We start from the raw sequence: 22,364 nt of genomic DNA, 5'->3' as shown, positions 1-22,364 counted from the left end.
GAAAAAAGTTTTTCCTAGATTAACAGTCTTCCCCTTTCATCCATTAAAGGTACCCTATATTTGAGAATCCCTATCCTTTGACTATACATGAATCTCCAGTTACCTGTTGTGAATATTTTGCTGATTGTCCTGTGGACCTCATACCTGCACTATATTCAGTTGGCGCTCGACAGAAACGTCAAGGTTACAGTAAGAAGGTACAACATCTAGTACATACTGATGTGTTTGAAAATACTGAAAATCAACAGCTCTAAATAACATAGGAGTCGCCATACTAAGACCAAAGCTCCATCTGACTTGTTATCATGTCTTTGACAGTGGCTAATATCAGATATCTGGGGAGGATATAGCATGTGTCAAGCCTATAGTCATGCTTTCCTGATGTGCTCCCATCAATTGCTGTATCACTGGAAGCTAAGGAACTTCCTAGAGCAGGGGTGTTGTTTATAGCCCTTGTTGATTTTTTTTTTTTTTTTTTTTTTTTCCTCTGCAGTGGATATGTCTAATTACTTTTTGAAGTCATGTGAAATACTGGAATCTGCAGTAATTTCAATGGCTTGACTTTGCACTGTATGATATTTTCTTCCTCAGTGTATTTGTTAATCTTCCAGGAATGGCCTATCAGTGGAGGCAACTGGGGTTTGGTCACTCAGAGCTATCCAGAGATAATTATTACAGGGTAAGTGACACCATAGTGTAGTAATAACTTTCTTAGCTGATTAAGTAGAAGTGAGAATATTTTGTTCCTCTTATAGAAAACAATATTCTAAGAGTGGTTTGTATGATTTAAGGAATTATGTTCACCAGACAAGTCATTTGCATAATCTTCTTGAGGCATTAACGAGAAAGTAAAGCAAAAGGTGGAAGAGAAGGTAGGAACAAAACGATAGCGGGAGTTTTACAGGGACTGTTATTATGATGTGGTATTGTGATTATGTCTGCTTGCTATGAGTATATCCTGGATGAAACTTACCTTTTATTCTTTAACTTTTGGAAAATAGTTGAGTAGTGTTTTAAAGCATAGGAAGTCCATTAAATAGTTATTGAGTTCACTTCTCAAAGAGAAGTCAAGCTTTTTACTTCAAAAAGGACAACCAAATACTTAAAACTGTTCATTTTGATCTCTTTTGAGACTGATCGTTCTAATACTACTCTAAGGAGCATAAACAAAATTTAATTTATAACCATGCAGTGCATCACTGAAAGTGAGAGCACTACAAAAGCTTTTTTTAGAACAGCCCATTAGCCCTAATGGGGATTACTGTCACTTTATTCTACACATTGCAGAGACTTTGAGAGACAGTCCTGAAAAAATCTAGTCATCTGATTCTCCATTTCAAGGGTAAATAAACAAGTTGTGACTCATTTACACTGAAATACAGTATATTTAGGCATCTCCTTTACAAGTGTCACTCCAAATTAAAGAGCATCTTTTAAGAAACAACACATGGTAAGGTATACCAAACTGCTTGTGGGAAACGCAGATAACTAAAATCAGTGTTTAAACTGGTAAATTAGTATTAGCACCGTGGAAATTCAAGGAGTTAGCCTCCAAATGTTTTTTTTTTTTAATCCTTTCTGTCCAAAGTAATTGGGACACATGTTTGTAAAATACTGCCTTCTAATAAATTGTGAAAATAGTGTGTCACTAAGAATACTAATAAAAATAGAATGTTAGCCATATATTTTCTAATCAGTAGCAAAGAGGTCTAACACTCCAACTAACCATTTTACCATCTTATTAATTTTTAATATTTCATAGGCATGCTGATGGGTCAATCAAGTTTTGGGATGCCTCAGCAAGTAAGTGTTTTGTGTAGAGATTTTTTTTTTTCCTGTGCAGTAGGAGTTTTCTAAATTTACTGATTTCTCTAATGGAATGTAATTGCAGATTAGTTGTTCTCATTATTTCCTGCCTCATGTAGTCAGTGACTCCATAGGAAACTTTGATTTAAAATTAAATAAAACTAACATTATTTCTTAGTTAATTCTTTCACTGTTTTTACCACCTCAGAGAAAATGCACTGGTAGTCCAAGGACCAGCTAGAATGGAAGAGTTCTACAATTTTTTAGAAGCACCTTATTGAGCATACAGATACATGACGGGCAAATGCATTCCTTTTTAGTACAATTGAATTTCAGTAGGTTATTTCTGTCTTTTTAGACAGGAGAGAGGCATGTGCTTATAAGACATCAGCTCCCCATAAATTACAGTACCTAAAAATGAGAACTGGAACCAGTAGTAGTTTGTGCTAATAAAATGATCTAAGCATTTGTGAAGAAAGACAGGAGAACAGTAGAATAAAGACACTTTTCTTTGGAACATTGAACAGTCCTGAAGAGTCTGATGCCATTTTACATTTCAGTTAAAGGATCAATTGCATCTGATGGTCTACACAGGTAACAGTGAGAAATGCAGTAAGAATTCAAAGTAGAATGGACTACACGGAGTTAGATGTTTTAATTAATCTAGTTCTGACTAACCTAACTCTTGGTACATAAAACCTGTCTGAAGCAATCTTGGAATCATTATCAGTTGTCTTTGAAAAATTGTGGAAGACTGGTGAGATTCCAAAATGCTAAGGCGTGTGTGGGTGTGGGAGGGAACAGATGCAATGTATATGTTTAAAAACTGGGAGGAGGAGTATTTGGAGTGTTAGAGATCTTTAATTTCAGTTTGGGGTGGGGGTGGAACCTGGAGGGGGAGCATGGGAAAAAAACCTGATTGATTCTGTGTGTTTAAAAATTCTATTCGGCATAGATCCTGTGGAGATCCTATTAAAGACATTCAGTTTCTTTCTAAAACAGATAAATAAACCTGTTAAGGAAGGAACTGCAAGTATCCTGTGTCTTGATTTTAAAACCTTTTAAAAAAAGGGTGTAGGCAGCAGGTCAAGGAAAGGTTATCCTCCCCCTCTACACTACACTAGTGAGGCCACACCTGGAGTACTGTGTCCAGCTCTGGGCCCCCCCAGTTCAAGACAAGGAACTACTGGAGAAAGTCCAGCAGAGGGCTACAAAGATGATCAGAGGACTGGAGCATCTCTCTTACGAGGAAAGGCTGAGGGAGCCGGGTCTGTTTAGCCTGGAGGAGAGAAGACTGAGGGGGTATCTTAACAATAAGTACAAATACCTTAGGGGCAGGTGTCAAGAGGATGGGGTCAGACTCTTCTCAGTGGTGACAGTGACAGGACAAGGGGCAATGGGCACAAACTGAAACATGGGAAGTTCCATCTCAATATGATAAAAAACTTCTTTACTTTGAGGGTGACAAAGCACTGGAACAGGCTGCCCAGGGAGGCTGTGGAGTCTCCTTCCCTGGAGATATTCAAAACCCACCTGGATGTGACCCTGTACAATGTGCTCTAGGGGAACCTGCTTTGGTAGGGAGCTGAACTAGATGATCTCCTGAGGTCCCTTCCAATCCCAACCATTCTGTGATTCTGTGAAATAGCACAGTTTTACAGATGAACTAGGAAAGTGTGATTCAGGTAAAATCACTGAAATATGGAAGAGGAGAAAGGTTGCTATAAAACAAGTTTTCCTAATGATATGATTAGTATTTGTAGCTGTGATTTGGGCCATTGACTACAGAATATGCCTGTGAAGTTTGAAAGCAACACCAGGACAGTTGAAAGAAATGTAAGAAAGAATTAGAATTACAATTGAGAATGATACTTCTAATTCTTGAATAGCATCCAAGACAATTTCTTTGGATATAGGATCAATGATTTACACTCAGAACTTATGTTCTGGAAAAAAAATTGGAGGTCTAATGGATTGCAATGTCAGTGTTGCACAAATAAAATAAAAATCATTGGGGTAAATAAGTCGGAATATCTGTAAAACCAGCATGGAGTAATTCTTTCACAATTTTAAACTGTGACAAGGCCTCACTAGAACAGTTCTAGGAAACATGCTATCAAGAAAAATGAGGACTGATCAGAGGGCAGTGCTTTTGAATGATCAGACAGGATGAAATGAAAATTGGTGGAACTGGGCCTGTAAGTCTCAGAACACAGCTGAGAGGCCATGGGTTTGAAATACTGTAAGGAGAAAGGAAAGGAGCTTCACTTTCTCTGCCATAGGTAGGCTTAAGTTGTGGGTATAGCCTGTGTTAGATGTTAACTGTTATAAAGAGATCTCTTAAGTATAGTTAAAACTTGAGAAGCTGGGGGCTTAGTTTATAACTGAAGCTTAGTACGTATCTCTCGGGAAAAGTGCTGTTGGTTTTTGCTTGTGTTTTTTTTTTGTTGGTTTTTTTTTTTTATACTAACCGATCCTGCATTGGCAAGTGGTGCACTGCACAGGCAGAGTCATCACAGATATTCAGTGCTTCTACTCTGCCCTCTCTTGTTCAATATAGTGGCTTTATCTATGAAGAGAAGTTTCTAAATTAAAAAAAAACTAATGAGAAAAATATCTGTTTAAATCAAAACTAATTTTTATCTCTCTTGCTTTGTTCCTAGTAACGCTGCAAGTACTCTATAAGCTAAAAACAGCCAAAGTATTTGAAAAATCACGGAATAAAGATGACAGGCCAAGCACAGATATAGTAGATGAAGATCCATATGCTATTCAGATCATCTCATGGTGTCCAGAAAGTAGAATGCTGTGCATAGCTGGAGTTTCTGCACATGTCATTATTTACAGGTTCAGCAAGCAGGAAGTGACAACGGAAGTCATTCCGGTAATTAGTATAACCATTTTTTAACTTCAGGATTTAGCTATAAGAAGACTGTTGTAGCAATTTACTTCATTGTCTTTCATTTTATTAGTTAAATGGACAAAAACAATTGCCTTAAAATTAGATGTATTTTTGTGGAGGAAAAATAATAAATTATGAAATTCGGCAAAAGTGAAAATTGCACCCCAAGATTTTGGTTTTCATTGGCTTTTTCAGGTTTTGCAGCCAATAATAGTTCTTTATTCTATCTATCAAAGCAAATAAACTTGGCTATATCAAAGTTAAAATGAAAACAGAAGTGAATGAGATGTGAAATTGAAGAATTTTCAAAGCTCTTGGGGAGTCAATTCCTTTTTTTGCTTGATTCCTGATAATTACCATCTCTCTTGGCAAAACTACTGCAGTATGCGGAGTCAGAAGAGTAGAAGCATGCCAGATATGCCCTAAGGTCTGTTAAGGATTTTGCTGTGTCACTGTTTTATTCTGTGTAAGATACAATGACGAGCTCTATTACAAGAGTTTGAGAAGTCCTTTGTTAAATCAGACATATGCAACTTTACTTATCTGAATGTATAAGCTAAAAGCTAACTTGAAGCCATTTAATTATAAAATATTGTATGTTATAAGTAAAGCATTAATCATAATGTAATTGGTTTTTTCTCCCCCTCTGCCCCCACTTCAGCCCCGTTCAGATAAGTCTCAGTTTAAGGAGATGAGGTGTTTTTTTGTTTTTTGTTGTTTGTTTTTTTTCTTCTGGTGTTTACTTATGTACAAGTACATTCCCTTCAGAGGGAATAGTTTTTCTAAATGATTTTTACAAATCAGCCCCTAGCAAAATATTCTTCAGTACTAGGAATGCTTTTAAAAATACTGGATAGTTCTTTGTTTCTTTAAAATGAATGGTCTAGTTCAGTGCAGCATCAAACTGAACTAAGTCCCACGTGTACAGTGCTACAACAGTATAAAGTGTAGCTCTCTATATGCCTTCAGCTCTCCTTAGTTTTAGCATTCCTGAACTACATAAAACAAGTCACCTTCGTAACTGAGAACTTATTATGTGCACAGAATGATAATTAAATGGGTCTTGTATCCAGTATTTCATTTCTTTCCAGCATTAAGCAGCAAACTTTTAAATATTGGGCAACAGGTTAGATTTTTCAAGTTTTAGCAATCTTCAGATATTCAGTCTGTAGTAGTTAGTATGACTCTGTATATCTGACACATGTGTGTGTTTAGGTTGCATTGTTTATTAAACTACTGTTATCTTTTAAAAGATGGAAAAGTCCTGGATGTCACTCTTACCGCTAGTATCTTCAGTTACACTTCATTTATTTCATATCTAGTTTTCTGAAAGGCAGAGGTTATTGACAATTTTTTTACTTTAATTTGCAGATGCTGGAAGTACGTCTGCTATATGAAATAAATGATGTTGAGTCTCCAGATGGTGAGCAGGTGCCACCTTTACCAACTCCAGGCACAGGTTCCAATCCTCAATCCATTGTTCCTCAGTCTCATCCATCTACTAGTAGCAGTTCATCTGATGGACTTCGTGATAATGTCCCATGTTTAAAGTAAGGATATTCTGTTATACTTTTGTTGAGTGTGAAACTTTACAAGAATATGTGCTGAGGATATATGTACTTTGATATTATTACAGAAATGTCATTGTTGGTGAAAATGTTTTATTTCTTAGAGCAACGTTTTCCAAATATCTGGAAGTTGAATTCTGTTTTAACAAATCAATATTGCAGTCTTAATTTCTTTAAACTTCATAAGCTGTTTTTTTTAAAAAATCTTAAAATTCTTCCTGTATGACTGCTGCCTCCTTTAGGAAATTTTGGCATAGATGTTAGTATAGTCATAGATGCTCATGCTTTAGAGCAAACATTTTCAATAGCAGCAATATAGTTACTTTGAAATCTTATTGCTCATTGAAATGAATAGGCTACTTAATGTTTTGTGGCTCTCCTTAACTTTAGGCCAAGTATGTCTGAACAGATTTCACCTGATAGTTTTCCAGAGCCCTAGGTTTTTAGAGCAAAATCAAAAGCAATGAAAATGCTTACAAATAACTAACTGAAAGGTAACTCTTTTTAGGCTTATAAATATACTTTTTTCATAGCTGTCTAAGGGAACTGCTTTGTATTTTGGGAACAGGAAACAGAATTAAATAAATGTCCCATTCTCATGGATCTTCATTTTGCATGATGCCGCACAGTGCTCACAGTGTAGATCTTAGATCAGTTGTCAGATTTTTAAATTGGGAGGTTTTCCTTAAGGCTCTTAGTGCGTGAACTTTTACACGTTTGAGAAATGAAAGTTAAAATAAGACAATCTTTTTTACTCTTCTACAAGAGGGCATTATGAGGCCTCTGGACCATCACATTTTCCTCACAGAATGAACGTTGAACTTAATTTTCAGATATAAAATTAAGATATGTATGTACTTTTTATTTTCTGAAGTTTTAAGGTCCCAACCTGGATTTTAATTCTTTGAGTGCATCCATCCAGAAAATAACTAATTCTGATGGGGTTATTTTCTCTGGGTGGGAGTTTTTGTATCTTATTGGTTGTACTGAGTTGCAGAAGTGTCTAAAGAAAACTGGACAGAGTAGAAAAATTGGAAAATTCTGATTTTTTGTAAAATATTGGCAAACCAAATATACATTAATGAGAATGAATGGGTAAACTAAGAGGAATTCAGGAACTGGAGGAGCTTATGTTCTATGTAACTTTTTTCATCTTAAAAGATGAAAGACCTAATCCTTTCTGCAGGACATTCGTAAGTTTTTTCATCAGTACGTAAACAAAATCTTTCCAGGAACTTAAATTCCACTGTTCCCAGGTTAATTCCATACACCTGGTCTACCATTATAGTAATTTACCTTGCTTTCATTTTTTTTAGCATATCATCAGTTTCTTGTTTGCATTTGTCTCAATACATTGTGCTTCCGTTTCCCTTTTCAGTATGCTGCTTCCGCATGCACACCTCATCCGCTTCTATTCTCTAAATCAGAGTTCTTTTAGGAACTCTGAAAAGAATGGGTACCACCTTCCTTTTAGACACTGAACACCTTTATTCAAATCAATACAGCTTGCTAATGCTGTCATGCCTTGCTCTTGCAGAGGAGAGAAATGAATGTGATAATTGCTCAATTGATTTTTAATTAGGTAATGAATCAAACGGGCTCTTAAAGAAGAGAATGACCAGTTCCAATGTGATTTTTTTTTTTTTTTCTGGTTGCTTTTATGTTTTTGTGTTGATTTTTTTTTTTTTTTTTAAATTTTCCAACTTTCTAAAGTTGAGTGTGGTGTAGAATTTAATGAATTCTGAGCCCGTAAGGAAAAAACGAAGACTGTGGAGAGTCATAAAAAGATACCATCTTTTGTTTATTCGGCAGAGTTAAAAATTCTCCTCTCAAGCAGTCTCCAGGCTACCAAATTGAGCTAGTTATCCAGCTGGTGTGGGTCAGTGGAGAACCTCCTCAACAGATAACCAGCTTAGCAGTCAACTCAGCGTATGGCCTGTAAGTATATTCTACACAGTTTTCTCATTATTCTGTTAAAGTAGTTTAAATTTATCTATTAAGAATTAAGTCTCTATGTGTGTTCACATGAGCTGCACAGCAACACAAGAGAGGCAATTGGTCTCCTGTGCTTAAAAGATAATTCTTTTTGGGTCATGGCAGATCCTGATGATGCTGACATCAGAAACAAATCAGCATTGCTCTTCCTCACCCAGCACTGTACAGCCAAGAATAAGTGTCATTTAAGGCTCTGTCAGATAGGTTGGCAAGTATAATGATGGTGATCTCTTCTATTCAGTGTCACATGTTTTTACAAGAGAACAATTAAACAATACTGCATTCTAAAATAGTAATTTATAAATATGCCTAGTTTAGGGTGATTCATAAAAAATTAGGAAGTCTTAAAATGCTGAATAGCGACAAATACTGATATAAAACTTCACCAACATTTGATTAGCACTGTCTTTCCTTCCACTTCTATTTTCCAGAGTAGTTTTTGGAAACTGTAATGGTATTGCCATGGTTGATTACCTCCAGAAGACAGTGCTCTTGAATCTAGGCACTATTGAACTGTATGGCTCCAATGATCCTTATCGCAGGGAGCCACGATCTCCCCGAAAAACTCGGCAACCATCTGGAGGTGAGTAACCCAAAACTTGTTTTAACCAACTGTGCCTTTTTTATGAGCTTATCTGGGCTATTAGTGTGTATTCTTTGATACAAGCATACTTTTCTCCATTGTGGTTTCATTCTTTTTTCTTGGTCTGTCCCTAATGTCACTATTGCAGGTTTGTTACGTCATGTTTCCTTTAAAACTGTTGCTTAGTGGAATCTACTGATGCTTGATATCGTTACTTATTTTTCAGTGTAATGTATGTTTTAAGAAAAAGCAGATGGGAAAACATTATCTGTGTGAACAGATAAAAGTATAAATGTACAATGGATTTATTCAGTTTACAAGATTTTAGCTTAATAACACTGCATGAAGAAGTAGAAGTATCCTGGTATTTCTAATAAACCTAGTACTGATATCACATGTTTGTGTAAACCCATTAATGTTTGCAGATAGCCAGCGTATCTGCTGGGACCTTTTGGCTTCCTATTTTAAACTTTGACTAGAAATGTCCCTGATGAGCTAAAGCATGTTAGGTTGTGTATGCTATTATGTTATGCTTGAGAAGAAGCCTTTGATTTAAATGAACCAAATAAACTTCCAAATACAAACTGGTAAAACAAACCTTTTCTGAAAAAAGGACTTAATTTAAAAATATACTGAAGAAGGGTGTTCCTTTGCAGCTGAGGAAGAAAGTGGCTTTTTACTCAAAATGCCAAGTTTTTTATTGCCAAAAGGAAAATTTAGTATTTTTAAATTATTTTCTGCCACTTGTTATGTAGTGGATACTTCTAAGTTAATTTGGAAAGCAACTAAAGACCGAATGATGAACAATGTCACTGCTGCCCCAAATGATTATTTTTCGATAGGAAGTAAACTGGTTAAAAAAATTCTTCATGCTTTAGGGTTGGTTTATTTTTTTTAAGAGATTCAGAATAAAGTCCAGGTAAGTTCTTTGGGTAATACTTTATTCAAATTGAAATGGATGCTGTAAGATGTATTTTAGTAAATCATTGGTTTGAGAAAGATCCACTTAGCACCAACCACCTTATTTCAACTGAGGAAACTGGTCTAAAAATCACGAATATAGAGCAAAACATACATAGCTGGTATCCTGTCAGGTAAAATATTTTCTTCTAATAAATAAAATAATTAAAACCATTACTTTTTAAGAAATAGAAAGAAAGAAATAGCTTTACTGGTTGACTGTGTTAATTCCTCTTGGGTGTAAAGGGCTTAAATTCTGCTTCATACATTTAGGTTATAAATGCCTTTTTGGAGTGTTAAACATTACTTGCTTTGTTTTCTTGGCTTTTGTTATATTAATGTATTGGATCTGCATAACTGAGTTACAGCCATGTCTCTAAGATGTTCATGAACGAACATGAATATTAATTTTTGCTCATGAATATAACTGTTACATGAAGTTATATATTTTTTTCATCTTACATTTTAATACTATCTGCATGGCAAGAGCATTTTATAAACCCGGTTATACAAGTTATTCTGCTGGCTTTTCTGTCTCAAATGTACTGTTAGTGTCTCCGTCTTTCCTTTTCTCATTGCTTCATAAAGGTATGCTGACTGTGGCTTCTTGCATGTGCGGCCTTTCTAACTTATATTCAGAGTCTGTGAAAAAGCTTCGCACCTCTTATATAAGTAAGTCATCTCATGACAATAAAATATTGAACATCTGAATTTGATTTTTTGACTTGTTCACTCACCATAAATATTTTTGTTAGTCCATTTTAAGGAATTGTTTTACTTTTAGAAACTGATTTTAAGCCATCACGCATCTATCGTGTTTCTTGTTCATGACATCTGTAAAAGAAACTTGAAGGAAAAAAAGCAATCCTAATAGTCTCTGTATTTTGTATTTTTAAATAAATATCAAAATCAAAAGGAGATCCTGTCTTAGAAGTTACTAATGTCTACAGACCTAGATCTTGCTCACCAAACTTAGTATTGTTTTGAGATCTGAGGCTAGAAGCTTCCCTTGCTTGGTCCCCTTTCTGGAAGAAAAACCTTCAGAACTCTAGTGTTAGATTATTATTAATAGTAATAATATTAACATTTAACATTGTAAAAGGCAGCGATTTGTCTATTAAAAATGAAAATTTACTTCTACAAAGATGTTGTTCATTAAGAGTGGAGGTGTCTGTGTATTGCACAGCCCTGTGGGGTTTCCAAGCAGTGTTGAAGTTCAGGTGCCTATGTGAGGGAGGTAGCCCATCAGAACCATTATTTACCTGAGGGCTTCTCTGACTTACTCCATCACTCACAGCATCCAAGAATTTGAAGAATGTAAAGCTGATTTTTAAAAGCATAGCATTGTTCCTTTCCCTAGGATGCCAGTTTTCTCTAGCCCTTGGGCAGAGATAGGTAATCTCACCCAATTTTTTAATGAAGGAGAGTAGAACAAAACTAAACTAAGGGAAGAATAACCTGGAGTTAAAAAAAAAAAAAAAAAAAAAGACTCGAGATTGTGGTCCAGTTCTGTTAGTTCTGCTATTTTTTTTTTCCCCCGACGAGAAAAAAGTACATTTCAGAAAGGGTAGGCTCAATAGTCAAATATTGCTTTCTGTATAGTATTCCATCCTCTGCTGCCAAGAGAGAAAGAGAGCTAGGCATAAAAGAAATGCCTCCACCTTAAGATGATACAGAACTGAAAATCAGGATCTGCTGCTGATTTGTTATTGTGAAGGGATGCAAAAGATGAGCAGAAGTCCCAAAACTGGTTTCTGAAGCCAACAATTGTAAAGATGAATTTACCTGGACTATTTAATTTAGGAATAAGTTAAAACAGGTTTTTTACAAAGAGTTTATTTCTTAACCATGTAGTTAAGTCTCTTTCCCTCCACCATCCTCCCAGTATCTTGATTAGCTGGAGCTAAAGTCTTTTTGAAAACTGAAAATAATTTCTCTAGAGTTATCCTTTAATATTTCTAATTATTTGTTCTTTCAGTGTATGTTGCCCAGACTTCAATAGCTTAAATAATAAAGCATTATTGCTGTGTAATTTTCCACAAATAAGTCTGTTACTTTAAAGAATTGTCCTTTGCTGCATTCTCCCTTTCTTGAACATTAATATCTGTGTTTAGTGTCTTCAATAATGCAAGGAACTTATGCTTCCTTGGTTTTGTCTTGAAAGATATGCCTTCCTTGAATTCTTTCTTTAAAACATTTGTATTTTAATGCTTCTAAATTTATTTTTCTACCAATAAGACATTTACAAGCTCTAATGTACAGCTCTAATAACCTTTAGGGAGTATTAGTACTTAATTTCGAAATCTTCCTAGAAAAAGTGCTTTTGTATGTAATGCGGTGGTTTTAGAGAAACTGAGTATATTTCCCATTCTCTGAGACAACCACAACATATTTAAAAAACAAACAAACAAACAAACAAAACAACACAAAAATCATACTAGCCTATGTATGCATTCAGACAAGTTCTTAATTAGTTACATTAAGTTCAGGTTCAGACAGCATGCAACAGAGCAGCATATTGTTATTGTACATTGTATCCCAAGATGAGCAGAACCAAAAATTTATTTCAGTATAGAGAGGAGTAGGAAAACATCATGTGCTGTTACTCAACCACTTCCATAGCTTTTGCCCAAAAAACACAGCAAGAATTGGTTCTTCCTCATTAAGAACCCTGCTATTCTGTATGTTCCAGCATAAAATGTCTATTTAATAGATCATCAGTATCTGCTTACATACTTATAATTTAGTAAATGGCATGTCCTGAGTCAACCAATTGAAAATTTAAGAAGACTTTTTAAAAAATGCAGGATTTTCCCTTCTCGTGTTGCAAGAATATGATGTGTGTTTCTGTCATCTTATTTTTTCTACTCAGAAAAGAAATTCAGATTCCCGTCTTAAAGCAGCATCTATTTAGAGACAAGGCTCTCTACACTAGCTAGACTGTAAACTGTCATTTCAGGCTAGCTCAACAGATACAAGCTCCCAGTTGGGATCGTGTTTTGGAATTTATCAGTGATTCATACCAGGTATATTACTCACATGTTTTGGGTGGCAATTTATAGTTTGTGAAGCATGCAGTTTGTGTGTTTTGTGAAGGCCTTCTAGACAGTGTCACCAGGTGCTTGTCAAGGATAAAAATAAAGTCAGCTTTTGCCTTCAGGTCATAATGGTGGGGTGATGGGAACCAACTTCGGCCATGTGCTAAAAGACACAACATGTGTAAGTAAAAGCTTTATAGTGTGATGAAAACTATTCACAGTGGAGGCTTACACTGTTCAGAGACCTTTGCTTGGTATACTGTTTGCTAAATATCACAGGAGACATTAAGAAGAAAGCCAGTATTGGTACCAAATTATCAAACAATTCATAATTATATGACTAAACACCAAAACTTATGGACAGCTGTCAGTTTTCCTTGCTTACTTACATAATTAAGTTCACATAGGACACCAGTCTTAACCCTTTTGCAACTTAGTATTGGTGGGAGTTACAAGGTTTTATGTGACTTCTCAACTAGTAGGATATAATGCAACTTTTTATAAGTTAGCATTTCTTAGTTCTAGCAGAGACAGTTTAGGAGAAGCAATTCTTGCATGCATGTGACTTTTTAGTTTTTATTACACATCAAAAAGCCTTTTTTGAATGTAACCTACAAGGATTTCAGAACTGAGGTTGGGTCAAACATGAAGAAAACACATGCCTAGAACTCTTCTGGGGTTGCTTGTTCTAGTTGTTTTCCCTATCACCTTTCTCCTTGAGCTGTATCTGGACATGAACTCTATTTGATTTTTTTGACTTAAATGTCAATTAAACCAGACCAACATCAGCTGTGGCTAAGCCAAGTACAGAACTGAATCAGAAAGTTCAATTGTTGGATTTGGGGGTTTTTTTTACACCATTTTTCAGGTTAATTGTTTTTAATTCTAACTTTTATATCGTCATATCAAGCTAGTTCTAGTTGTAATTTTCAATTTCCAGTCAAGCTATAGTTTCCAGTCAAGCTGTAGTTTCTTCAGAGATATCTGCTTAAAGCTTATGTGAAAAACTGACAAATGTCTCATGAAACTTACTTTATACATCAGTTAATTTAGGCTGTAATTCTAGGGAGTTTTTAATGCAACATGGTAATTTTTATGTCTTTAATAACATTATTTGATTTTTTTATTCATTTGGGGGTTTTTCAAATTTCTTGCTACTAGAGTTCAGATAGAGAAGCCAAAAGTATATTAGAAGGTAACTTTTCCATATCTTTGTATTCTGGTCAGGTTGTAGTCTTTGCAGTTCTGAAATGGAAAATCTTGGATCATTTTGCTTTTGTAACCCATAGCAATTTGCACGTATGCTGTAATGTAAGCCTGAAACCAGATAACTTTTCTGGGAGAGCTGTCTTAGTGCCAGTGTGCACACTGCTTCTATCAGGGTACCTGGGATTTTAAGATGAACAGCAATAACAATTGTTACACTTAGTTTCTTCTTCGCATTGGTCATGGACAGACCCTCATAGTTCACACACTTTAATCAGATCATTCCTGTTATTCTTTGCTTAGTTTAAATACTAATACAGTCATAGATAAAATTACTTTTTATCTATTCCTGTCATCTCTTCTCTCTTAAATAATAGCAGTGATGGCTATGCTTAATTTCCAATGTTTATGTGCCATAATGATTGTCATAATACCCTCTCATTCTTTAGTGGGATAAATCTTAGCTAATGAATAAAATTAGTGTATAGGTTTATGATGAGAGAATGTTTTGGGAGTTTTCTGTTGGATCAATTGATATGAGTTATTCATTAAGATGTATATTAATCAAATCTTAGCCTCAAGACTTCTTACAAAGAAATCAAGTATGCAGGTGTGTGACTTCATTCTTGGCTAAAGACTGTTCCTGTCAACACAGGATTTCACTTTTCAGAGGAAAACTAGTGTGAGAAGTTAAACTCTTCCTTTGAAGATTAAGAATTAAAATACTTACAGTAAAAAGGAAATGAAGTTCCTGAACTACCTGTTTGGATTTGTACAGTTTGGCTCCTGAAGGAGCATCATCTAGAAACACAGCTATTTCTAAAAGCACAGTACAGGTTTGTCTTTCCTCCATTGCTACTATTTGAAACTTGTGTTACTTGTTGGAAGAAGAGCACTTGGATTTTTTGAAAAATCTTTTTACACAGCCCTGTCTAGTACAAAACATTTAGACTCCCATGTATGTTTAAAACTCTGGTGCTTTCAGAGGTCAAATCATACTTTGGTAGAGAATGTGTACCACGATCAATCATCCCATAGTGCTCATTGATTTACTGATAAAAAATTTCTTTCTCCTGTGTAGTGGAAAGGTATAGCGTTCACCTGGGATTTCACCATATGTTTTAGAATTTAAATCAGTTCCTGGACTGTTGTTAAGTGTAGGCGTAACTAAGCCTTAAGGTCATTTTGACCTCATATCAATCCTAGTCATTGAGTTTTGAGGTTCAAGCTGTACATGCTCTTAGTAATCTTAAAAAAGACTGTTTTGTATAAATGAAACTGTGTGTGAATGCAACATACTTTTAATGTGATCCACATTGATATGATATTTCAGGAGAACCTTTTTTCCTTTAAATGGTTATCTTCTATTTTAGTATTTGGAAATGCTAAAGCTTTGATAGAAGAGTAGTGCTGTTCCCATATTTTTTTTGTCTGTTAACAGATATGTACAGATGCACTAGTGAATGTGTAGAATACAGCTGTATAGACAGGCTTTGCATGTGCAAGCCCTTGTTGCCTTAGCCATTACCATTACACATCTCAAGATTTTTGACCATCTGAAATATTTGTGTGCATGCAAAAACCTTTCATTTTAACAAGTATTTCTTAACTATTACTGTTAAGTGTTACATGCTTGTTTGCCTTAGTATCACATCATAAAATATCTGAAGGAAAATTTTATTATATAAATGTAAAGATGCATTACTAGCCTTAAAATATCAATAAAATACACTTTTCTTAATCATGGGCAGTGTTGACAGCAATTTCTTGTCAAAAAGGAAAATAGAAAAATTCCTTGTATACTTCTAGTTAGTGCTATGGAATAATTTTTAGGACCCTTATGAGGCATCTTCCATCTTTAGCATCTGATTGTGGACTCCTATGCTTTATTTCCTTCACTGGAGTGGAAGGAATGAGCTTTTAGATATTAACATATTGCAGTTATTCAAATTATTGGATTTGACGATGTAAGAATTTAGTGAAATTCCTCCATACAAGGGAAGAACACTTTCATGAGCACCCTAGAACCTAAATTCTGTAATTGATGTCAATAAGGAATTTTGCTGGAAAACAAACTTGGCAATGCAACAGCAAATACAAAGCATATCACTGTAACAGTGGGAAAATAATTTGAAAAAAGGCGCTGTAGCTTCACACATCATACTGCACACGTTTGTAATCTTCAAAATACTCTTTCATCTGACTTTCTTTTGCAATTACATTTTTAATATACCTCTAGGATTTTTTCAACACAGAAATGATTTGTACTTAATATATATCTATAGCATGTAAATAATTAACTGTTCTGATAAATCTGTCTTGCTGAAAATATGGTGATTTTCACTGAAATTTAATGAGGAATTATATTTTGTAAAGAAAACTTCAGTAGGAAGAAGTGACTCTACAGTCACTGTGGGTAATGTCCAAATTAAATGTTCCAAATTAAAAAAGGTAATACGTAACAAATTCTATCACAACTGGCTTGTTCGTAGCTAATAAGCAATGAAGTTCCTAACTGCAGTGGAAGAAAGGACGAAATAGCAGCTGTATTAATTATACACTGTTTTTGTGTTCCAGCAGGTCTTTGTGATATTAATGAAGGTACAGTGGTGCCAGAAGATCGCTGCAAATCGCCCACTTCAGGTAATCATAAATTTCTCTGATCTTCAGCTTCTTATTTGCCCAGAAGATGGCATTCTTTAAGTCAACATTTACTGGTTAAGTAATTACATAAAAACCGTTGTCTTCTCACAAACTTCTTGATCTGTCATAAATTTTGCTGTTGCACAACTGCATTTTTAAAACAAAGCTTATTTAAGAGATGCAATAGGAATATGTCATAAAGATGAATGAAGAGAGATATAATATGAAATATTTATGCTTCAGGGAAGATACTGCACAATGCAATTTTGAAACATTGATAAGAAATGCACAAATTCCTGTAGTAGTTCATGTGATTGTGTTTCAGAGTCCTCAAAAGTGGTAAAGATTATTTCTGTAAAAAAAGGTAGTTTACTTTTGCTTCCTTATAAGTTGTAAATTACTATTTTTCTTTGGAATCAGAAGTCTTCAGAAGCTGGCATCATTACAAAGTAGGAGTTCCATACTTAACACTTCCTCCCCTCTTTTTTTTTGGTTGCCAGTACTGTGTGTGAATATTTTAAATGAAAGCTTCAGCAATATGTAATACTATTTAGTACTTTGTTTAATATTGGCTAGTTGATGCTATAGCCATGGAAATTCTTAATAGTGCATGTCAGTGTATACTATTTGAGATATTTCATGTAGTAGCTAAAAATTTGTTGCTTATCTTCACGAGTACTCTGAGAAAACTTTTACAGTAATATGTCACTTTATCTCTGTCATTCAAAGCTGTACTCAGAGTAAAGGACAAAATTGCAGGTTTACTCAAGTACCTGAAGTAATATGTGCACTCATTGCAATGTAGTGCAAAATGGTAATCAATATAGGAATCTACAGATAGATTCCTTTTTTATTGTAGCCTGTACCTTTCAAAGCCCAGTTGAAAGCATAACAAAAGAAAATATCCTGTTTGTAGCTCTAGCAGAAATTTTAACATAAATTTTAATTTCTGATTTGACAACTGCTGTCTTTTGATGTTAATTTTAAATTGTTCAAAACTCTCATTTAGATCACTCAGTGTCATTTTCTTTTTTGCTAACCCTTTCTTAGAGTAAATTAAATTTATTTATAATCAAAGCAAAACTTGACTAGAAATTTTAATTAAGTCTTAACTGAAGATGTGATTTCATGACAAACCTGTGTAATGCTAAGTATTGGCATGCTGAAGTTGTCATCTTTAATGCATGCATTTTTTGTGGCATTTAGAATAAAGGGCATCTTTCCTATTTCATTTTTAAATATCAAGATCAATGTCTGTAAACAACGTGCTATGCAGTGTTGCAGTTGCAGTAAATACCTTTCTCTGTCAAGATTGAGGAGGCTGATGATGATTCTTACTAAGGTATTTGAATTTGACCCACTTAAGTCCAGGCTAAGTCTAGTTTCTGATAGACTGCTATGAAATGTGTACAATGAATGGCTAATGAGTTGTAACCCTTAATCTGTATCCTTTTTTTTTGCTCTAGTATTGCTCAAATGTCAGCCCAAACCACTTCCAGCCAGTACTGCTAAAACTTAAAAACACTATATAATTTGAATTAGAGGATTTCTTTCATAATTTGGAGTTGGAGTAAAACTCAGTTCACCATTTCCACTAACAGTGCAATGAAAGCAAGCCCGAAGACTAAAATCAAGGTCTATCTGGAAAAATCCTAAATTTAACAATTTGCTTCCTCTTCCTCTCTGTTTACCTCCCTCCCGCCTTTCTGAGTTGTGTTAGCTGAAGTAGGTTAAAAATTAATGCAATTTGGATATTTCTTTACGAGGATAAAGAAAGGAGGCAACTTAGAATAGATGGATTCAAATATCCTGAAAGGAAACAGAATTAGGGGAAAATTCCTAATCCTGCAGAGGCAGAAATCAATCTCCAATTTATGAGTTGACTATATTAGAAGACTATTTTGAAGTTAGTTCATATTAGACTAAAATCTAGATGTTTGGAGAACTGAGTATTCTGCAAAAAGAGTATATAATGTCTTAGGTACACACAGAATACTAAAGAGAAATAAGTCTAAACTACCAAAAATAGTGAATGGACAAGATGGAGGGGGAAAGCCACTGTTGCATTCCCCTGTAAAATAGAATCTTGAAGTAGCGAAGTTAGGCTGTGCCTTGCTTCCCTCACTTCTGTCCTCTCCTCCCAGCTCTTAGTGAATGAGATGGGGTTCATGGCAGGCTTCTCCACTTTTCCTTTGAGAAAGGTGCTTGGAGGGAGGCACCTCCCTGATACGGAGATCATTTGGTGATGTTTGTGAAGAAAGAAGAGCTGCAGTTCCTTATGTTTGGTTTAAGCTTTACATCTTTTCTGGGCAAGAGCACAAGGCTGGAAAGAAGCTTGAAAATGGCATTCTGTTTTCAGAGAGATAAGAGACAACATTTTGGAGAAATCAGGTGCACAGTATTGATGAGCTTGAGCTGCAGGACAGAGGCCATATTTAAATAAATTTTTTCCAGTCTAGAGGCTCAAAAAGTTTCCTTGTTACTAGCTTTAAGACTGAAGGATGGGATTGGCAGTTGAGTGTATTATTGGCTTAGATTGCTACAATATGATCTGTAAAACAGACCAGCCACTGTTTGGGCTGAAGTCTGCATTTGCTCAAGTGATCTAAATGTTCCACCTCTTCCACCTTTCCATGCCCTGGTGAAGAGAAGTGGAAATTAACTTCGGTTAAACTTCCTCCAGTGGGTGGTTATACAGTTGAGAGGACTGTGAAAGGCATTACTGCCTGTGCAAATTAAGAGAGTATTCTACAGTTTTAATAACACAATACTGTGAAAATGCAAGAGAAATAATAACTTTATCTCCTGCTTTTTCTGCAGAAGCTAAAAAGTAATAAGCTTAGGCTCCGGGGGCATTTATCTGACCCATAAATCATCGTATAGCATTATAAACCATCAAGTTTTTGTGTTCATGAGTGACAAAATGTTTGCATTCTATTCTTGTTTTACACTTCCACAATATAAAATCCAGTGAAATTTGGCATTTTTCAGTTGCATCATGTTTTAATTTCATTACAGTGGTAAGCCTCAAGTTGTGGCCTATAGCCACTACTGGTTTTTCTGTACTAAGGATTGAGAAAAATCCCAGGTGGCAGCATTGGCTCAGAGTTGACTGCAGAATAGTTGAACTGTGGCCCAACAGTGACTTACTGCAATAGAAAAAAATAATATTCAAAACTTGAGTTTATTGTTATGGCTGTGTTATGTGAATCATAATTTAGGTTAATCTTTGTGTCTAGAGCCATGATTAGGAGAGAAATCTAGTTATTCAATGTAAATAAAATATTTTATTCAATGAGGGAAACATTTCTAGCAATAAGCTTGCTGCACTGCAACATTGTACCTTGCATTATAATTTTTGTGGTTAATCTCAATATGGCAGAATTCCTGTCATACCAAAATAATTTGGACTTTATAGTATCTAGTACAGGTACAGAGAATACCAGTATCAGTATTTGATATTTTAATACATCTTTGTGTCTTCCTTAAACTCAAAGCTTATATTAATACATTGGTTTTGTGTCAAAGATATATGTTTGCATATCCATTTCATTCTGTCTTCACTCATAGGTTCTGGTTCACCAAATGATTCTGATGATGATCAAAAAATGAATAATTTTATAGAAAAGGGTACAGTATTTTTCTTTTCTATAGTCTTATTTTTTCTTCAGTTGATCCTCTGATACACTTAGATTGATCTTTTTTTGTTAAAATATTCTTTACAGTGAAGACCAAAAGCAGAATATTTTCCAAGATGGTAGCCAATGACATAGGTAGGAACTAGAAAAATTCTGCTCTGTTCCTAATCCAGTGCCTTACTCTATGCAACACTAACACAGCAGCAAAGTAGAAAATAAAATTCAAACTTCAATGCATTAAGTTATTAATTTTTCATTCTCTATGCTAATTGGTAATTCTATGGACTGCTTCTGTACTAAACACATGGGGCACATTAATTTTTTAAAAAATCAAGGATATTGGTGGTTTAAATTCTCTGATTTTACAATTACACTTCTTTATTTTCTGGATGGGTGAAATTCTAATCCATACTAAGAGTTCAGTCTATGCAAGTCACAACATTATTCCACTACTTTTGCAAAGGTATGCTCTCTTTGAGAGCACGTGGCTGATTTAATTTCTTTGTGTTGCATTCATAGCCATATGGTCAGATTTCCATATGACTATGGTAAAGATAGAGGTAGTATCATGTTTTCATTTCATCATCTAGAAGAGGACTTGGTCATATATATAAGGACACCCCATTACTGTTCCAGAACTGTATTTACTTTTCTGCATCCAACAGTGACACAATACCCTACCAGCTCCAGACTTGTGTCCTAATAATTCGGTGACAAAATTGCCTTGGAATATGTTGTATGCAGGTAGATTGAACCCTTTTATGATTGAAATGGAAATTAACTCCGCTTCTGGCAGTTGGGTCACTGAATAAAAGAAGGCGAGAGGCTGTATGATTGAATTTTGGGAAACGGACGCTTCTTCCTTAACTGGGATATGGAATATGGTTATTTTAATTTCAGAATCACTGTGTTAATGATTCATTTTGTTTTCATTTAGTACATTAGTATGTCATTGTAGGAGGATTTCATTTTCTCTCTTTAGTCAGATCAAAAGGTTGAAACTAAGTTATATAGTAAAACTGTTTGCTAAAGTATTTCATAGGTTGTGTTGAACCATAGGTTACAACTAGGGAGGAAGAGATTTCTTTTCCTGTAGTCTCCCTTTGATTTGCTGTTTGGCAATTTAACTTTTATCCTAAACCATTAATCCCTTTCATCATAATTCAGTAACTGAGAAGAAGAATAATCATTCAAAATGCAGTGAGATAAATATGAGTATGATGAAGTTGTCTTTGCACTCTGAGGTACAGGATGAGGAAGAGCCAGAATATGCAGTTTGCTCGGTACTATGTTGAGCCCTCAGTGCAGAGATAACAGAAATGTTAGGGAAGATGAGTTCTGAGACAGTGGAAGCCTGAATATAATTCAAGAAAGTAAATGGTGGTCAATAATACATCATGTCAATCTGTAATTTTTTAAAAAATTAGTGTCATTTACATGAGTATTGATTAATATGTTCTCCTAAAGGAAATTCAGGCTAACTAGAAACTTGCGTTCAATTCTTCTAATGAGAAAAACACCTAATCTTGTGCATGTTATATCAATGCCTGTTGATGAGGTAATGTTTTCCTTTTGTCCCAAAACAGTCTCTTCTGAACTTAAGACAGCCTATGTTGTGCAAAAAACATAGTATGAGTGTGACTTCATTTTTTTTCACTTTTTTCAGAGTAATGTTACAGTATTAACAAAACATGCTAATGACAATTCTGTAGAACTATTGACATGTGTTTCAGCTTGAAGCCTTTCAACTGAAAGTATTGTGAATGTTTTTCACAGCTAAGAAAGCAAAACATTTATTTACAAGTAATGCATTCTTCAGGGTGTAAGTTAAACGCAGAGCTGATTGAGACAGTAATGCATTTGAAATGCAATCAGCGTCTCCCAGTCAGCCCATACTGTGGTTTGTGTAACTTGCACAGTTTATGGGAAGTTAAAGCAACTTAATTATTTCATCTGCATTCTGTTAGAGTTTTGAGTGGTTCAATGCTGTGCACTGAATGTGTGGTTTTTTCGCTGCCATGTTTT

The 22,364-nt window shown here is 34.9% G+C and overlaps 1 protein-coding gene across 8 annotated transcripts in view; it reads left to right on the top strand.

Moving 5' to 3' along the window:
- Positions 1–22,364, top strand: part of STXBP5 (syntaxin binding protein 5) — a 119,723-nt gene that overhangs the window by 72,667 nt on the left and 24,692 nt on the right. For 4 of the 8 annotated variants that reach the window (XM_068395704.1, XM_068395712.1, XM_068395675.1 and 1 more), the window contains 10 exons: positions 50–197; positions 612–679; positions 1,763–1,803; positions 4,470–4,690; positions 6,080–6,258; positions 8,089–8,214; positions 8,703–8,854; positions 16,636–16,701; positions 20,272–20,331; positions 20,427–20,474. In XM_068395704.1, the coding sequence (XP_068251805.1) occupies positions 50–197; positions 612–679; positions 1,763–1,803; positions 4,470–4,690; positions 6,080–6,258; positions 8,089–8,214; positions 8,703–8,854; positions 16,636–16,701; positions 20,272–20,331; positions 20,427–20,474 (1,109 nt within the window). The remainder of the gene's footprint in view (positions 1–49; positions 198–611; positions 680–1,762; positions 1,804–4,469; positions 4,691–6,079; positions 6,259–8,088; positions 8,215–8,702; positions 8,855–16,635; positions 16,702–20,271; positions 20,332–20,426; positions 20,475–22,364) is intronic. The other 4 variants (XM_068395687.1, XM_068395677.1, XM_068395674.1 and 1 more) reach the window with 3 other exon arrangements.

The sequence above is a fragment of the Nyctibius grandis genome, chromosome 1, assembly GCF_013368605.1.
Source record: "Nyctibius grandis isolate bNycGra1 chromosome 1, bNycGra1.pri, whole genome shotgun sequence".
In the NCBI taxonomy this organism is placed as follows: domain Eukaryota; kingdom Metazoa; phylum Chordata; class Aves; order Nyctibiiformes; family Nyctibiidae; genus Nyctibius; species Nyctibius grandis.
The sequence above is the reverse complement of the archived record's forward strand: the minus strand, read 5'-3'. Positions and strand labels throughout refer to the sequence as shown.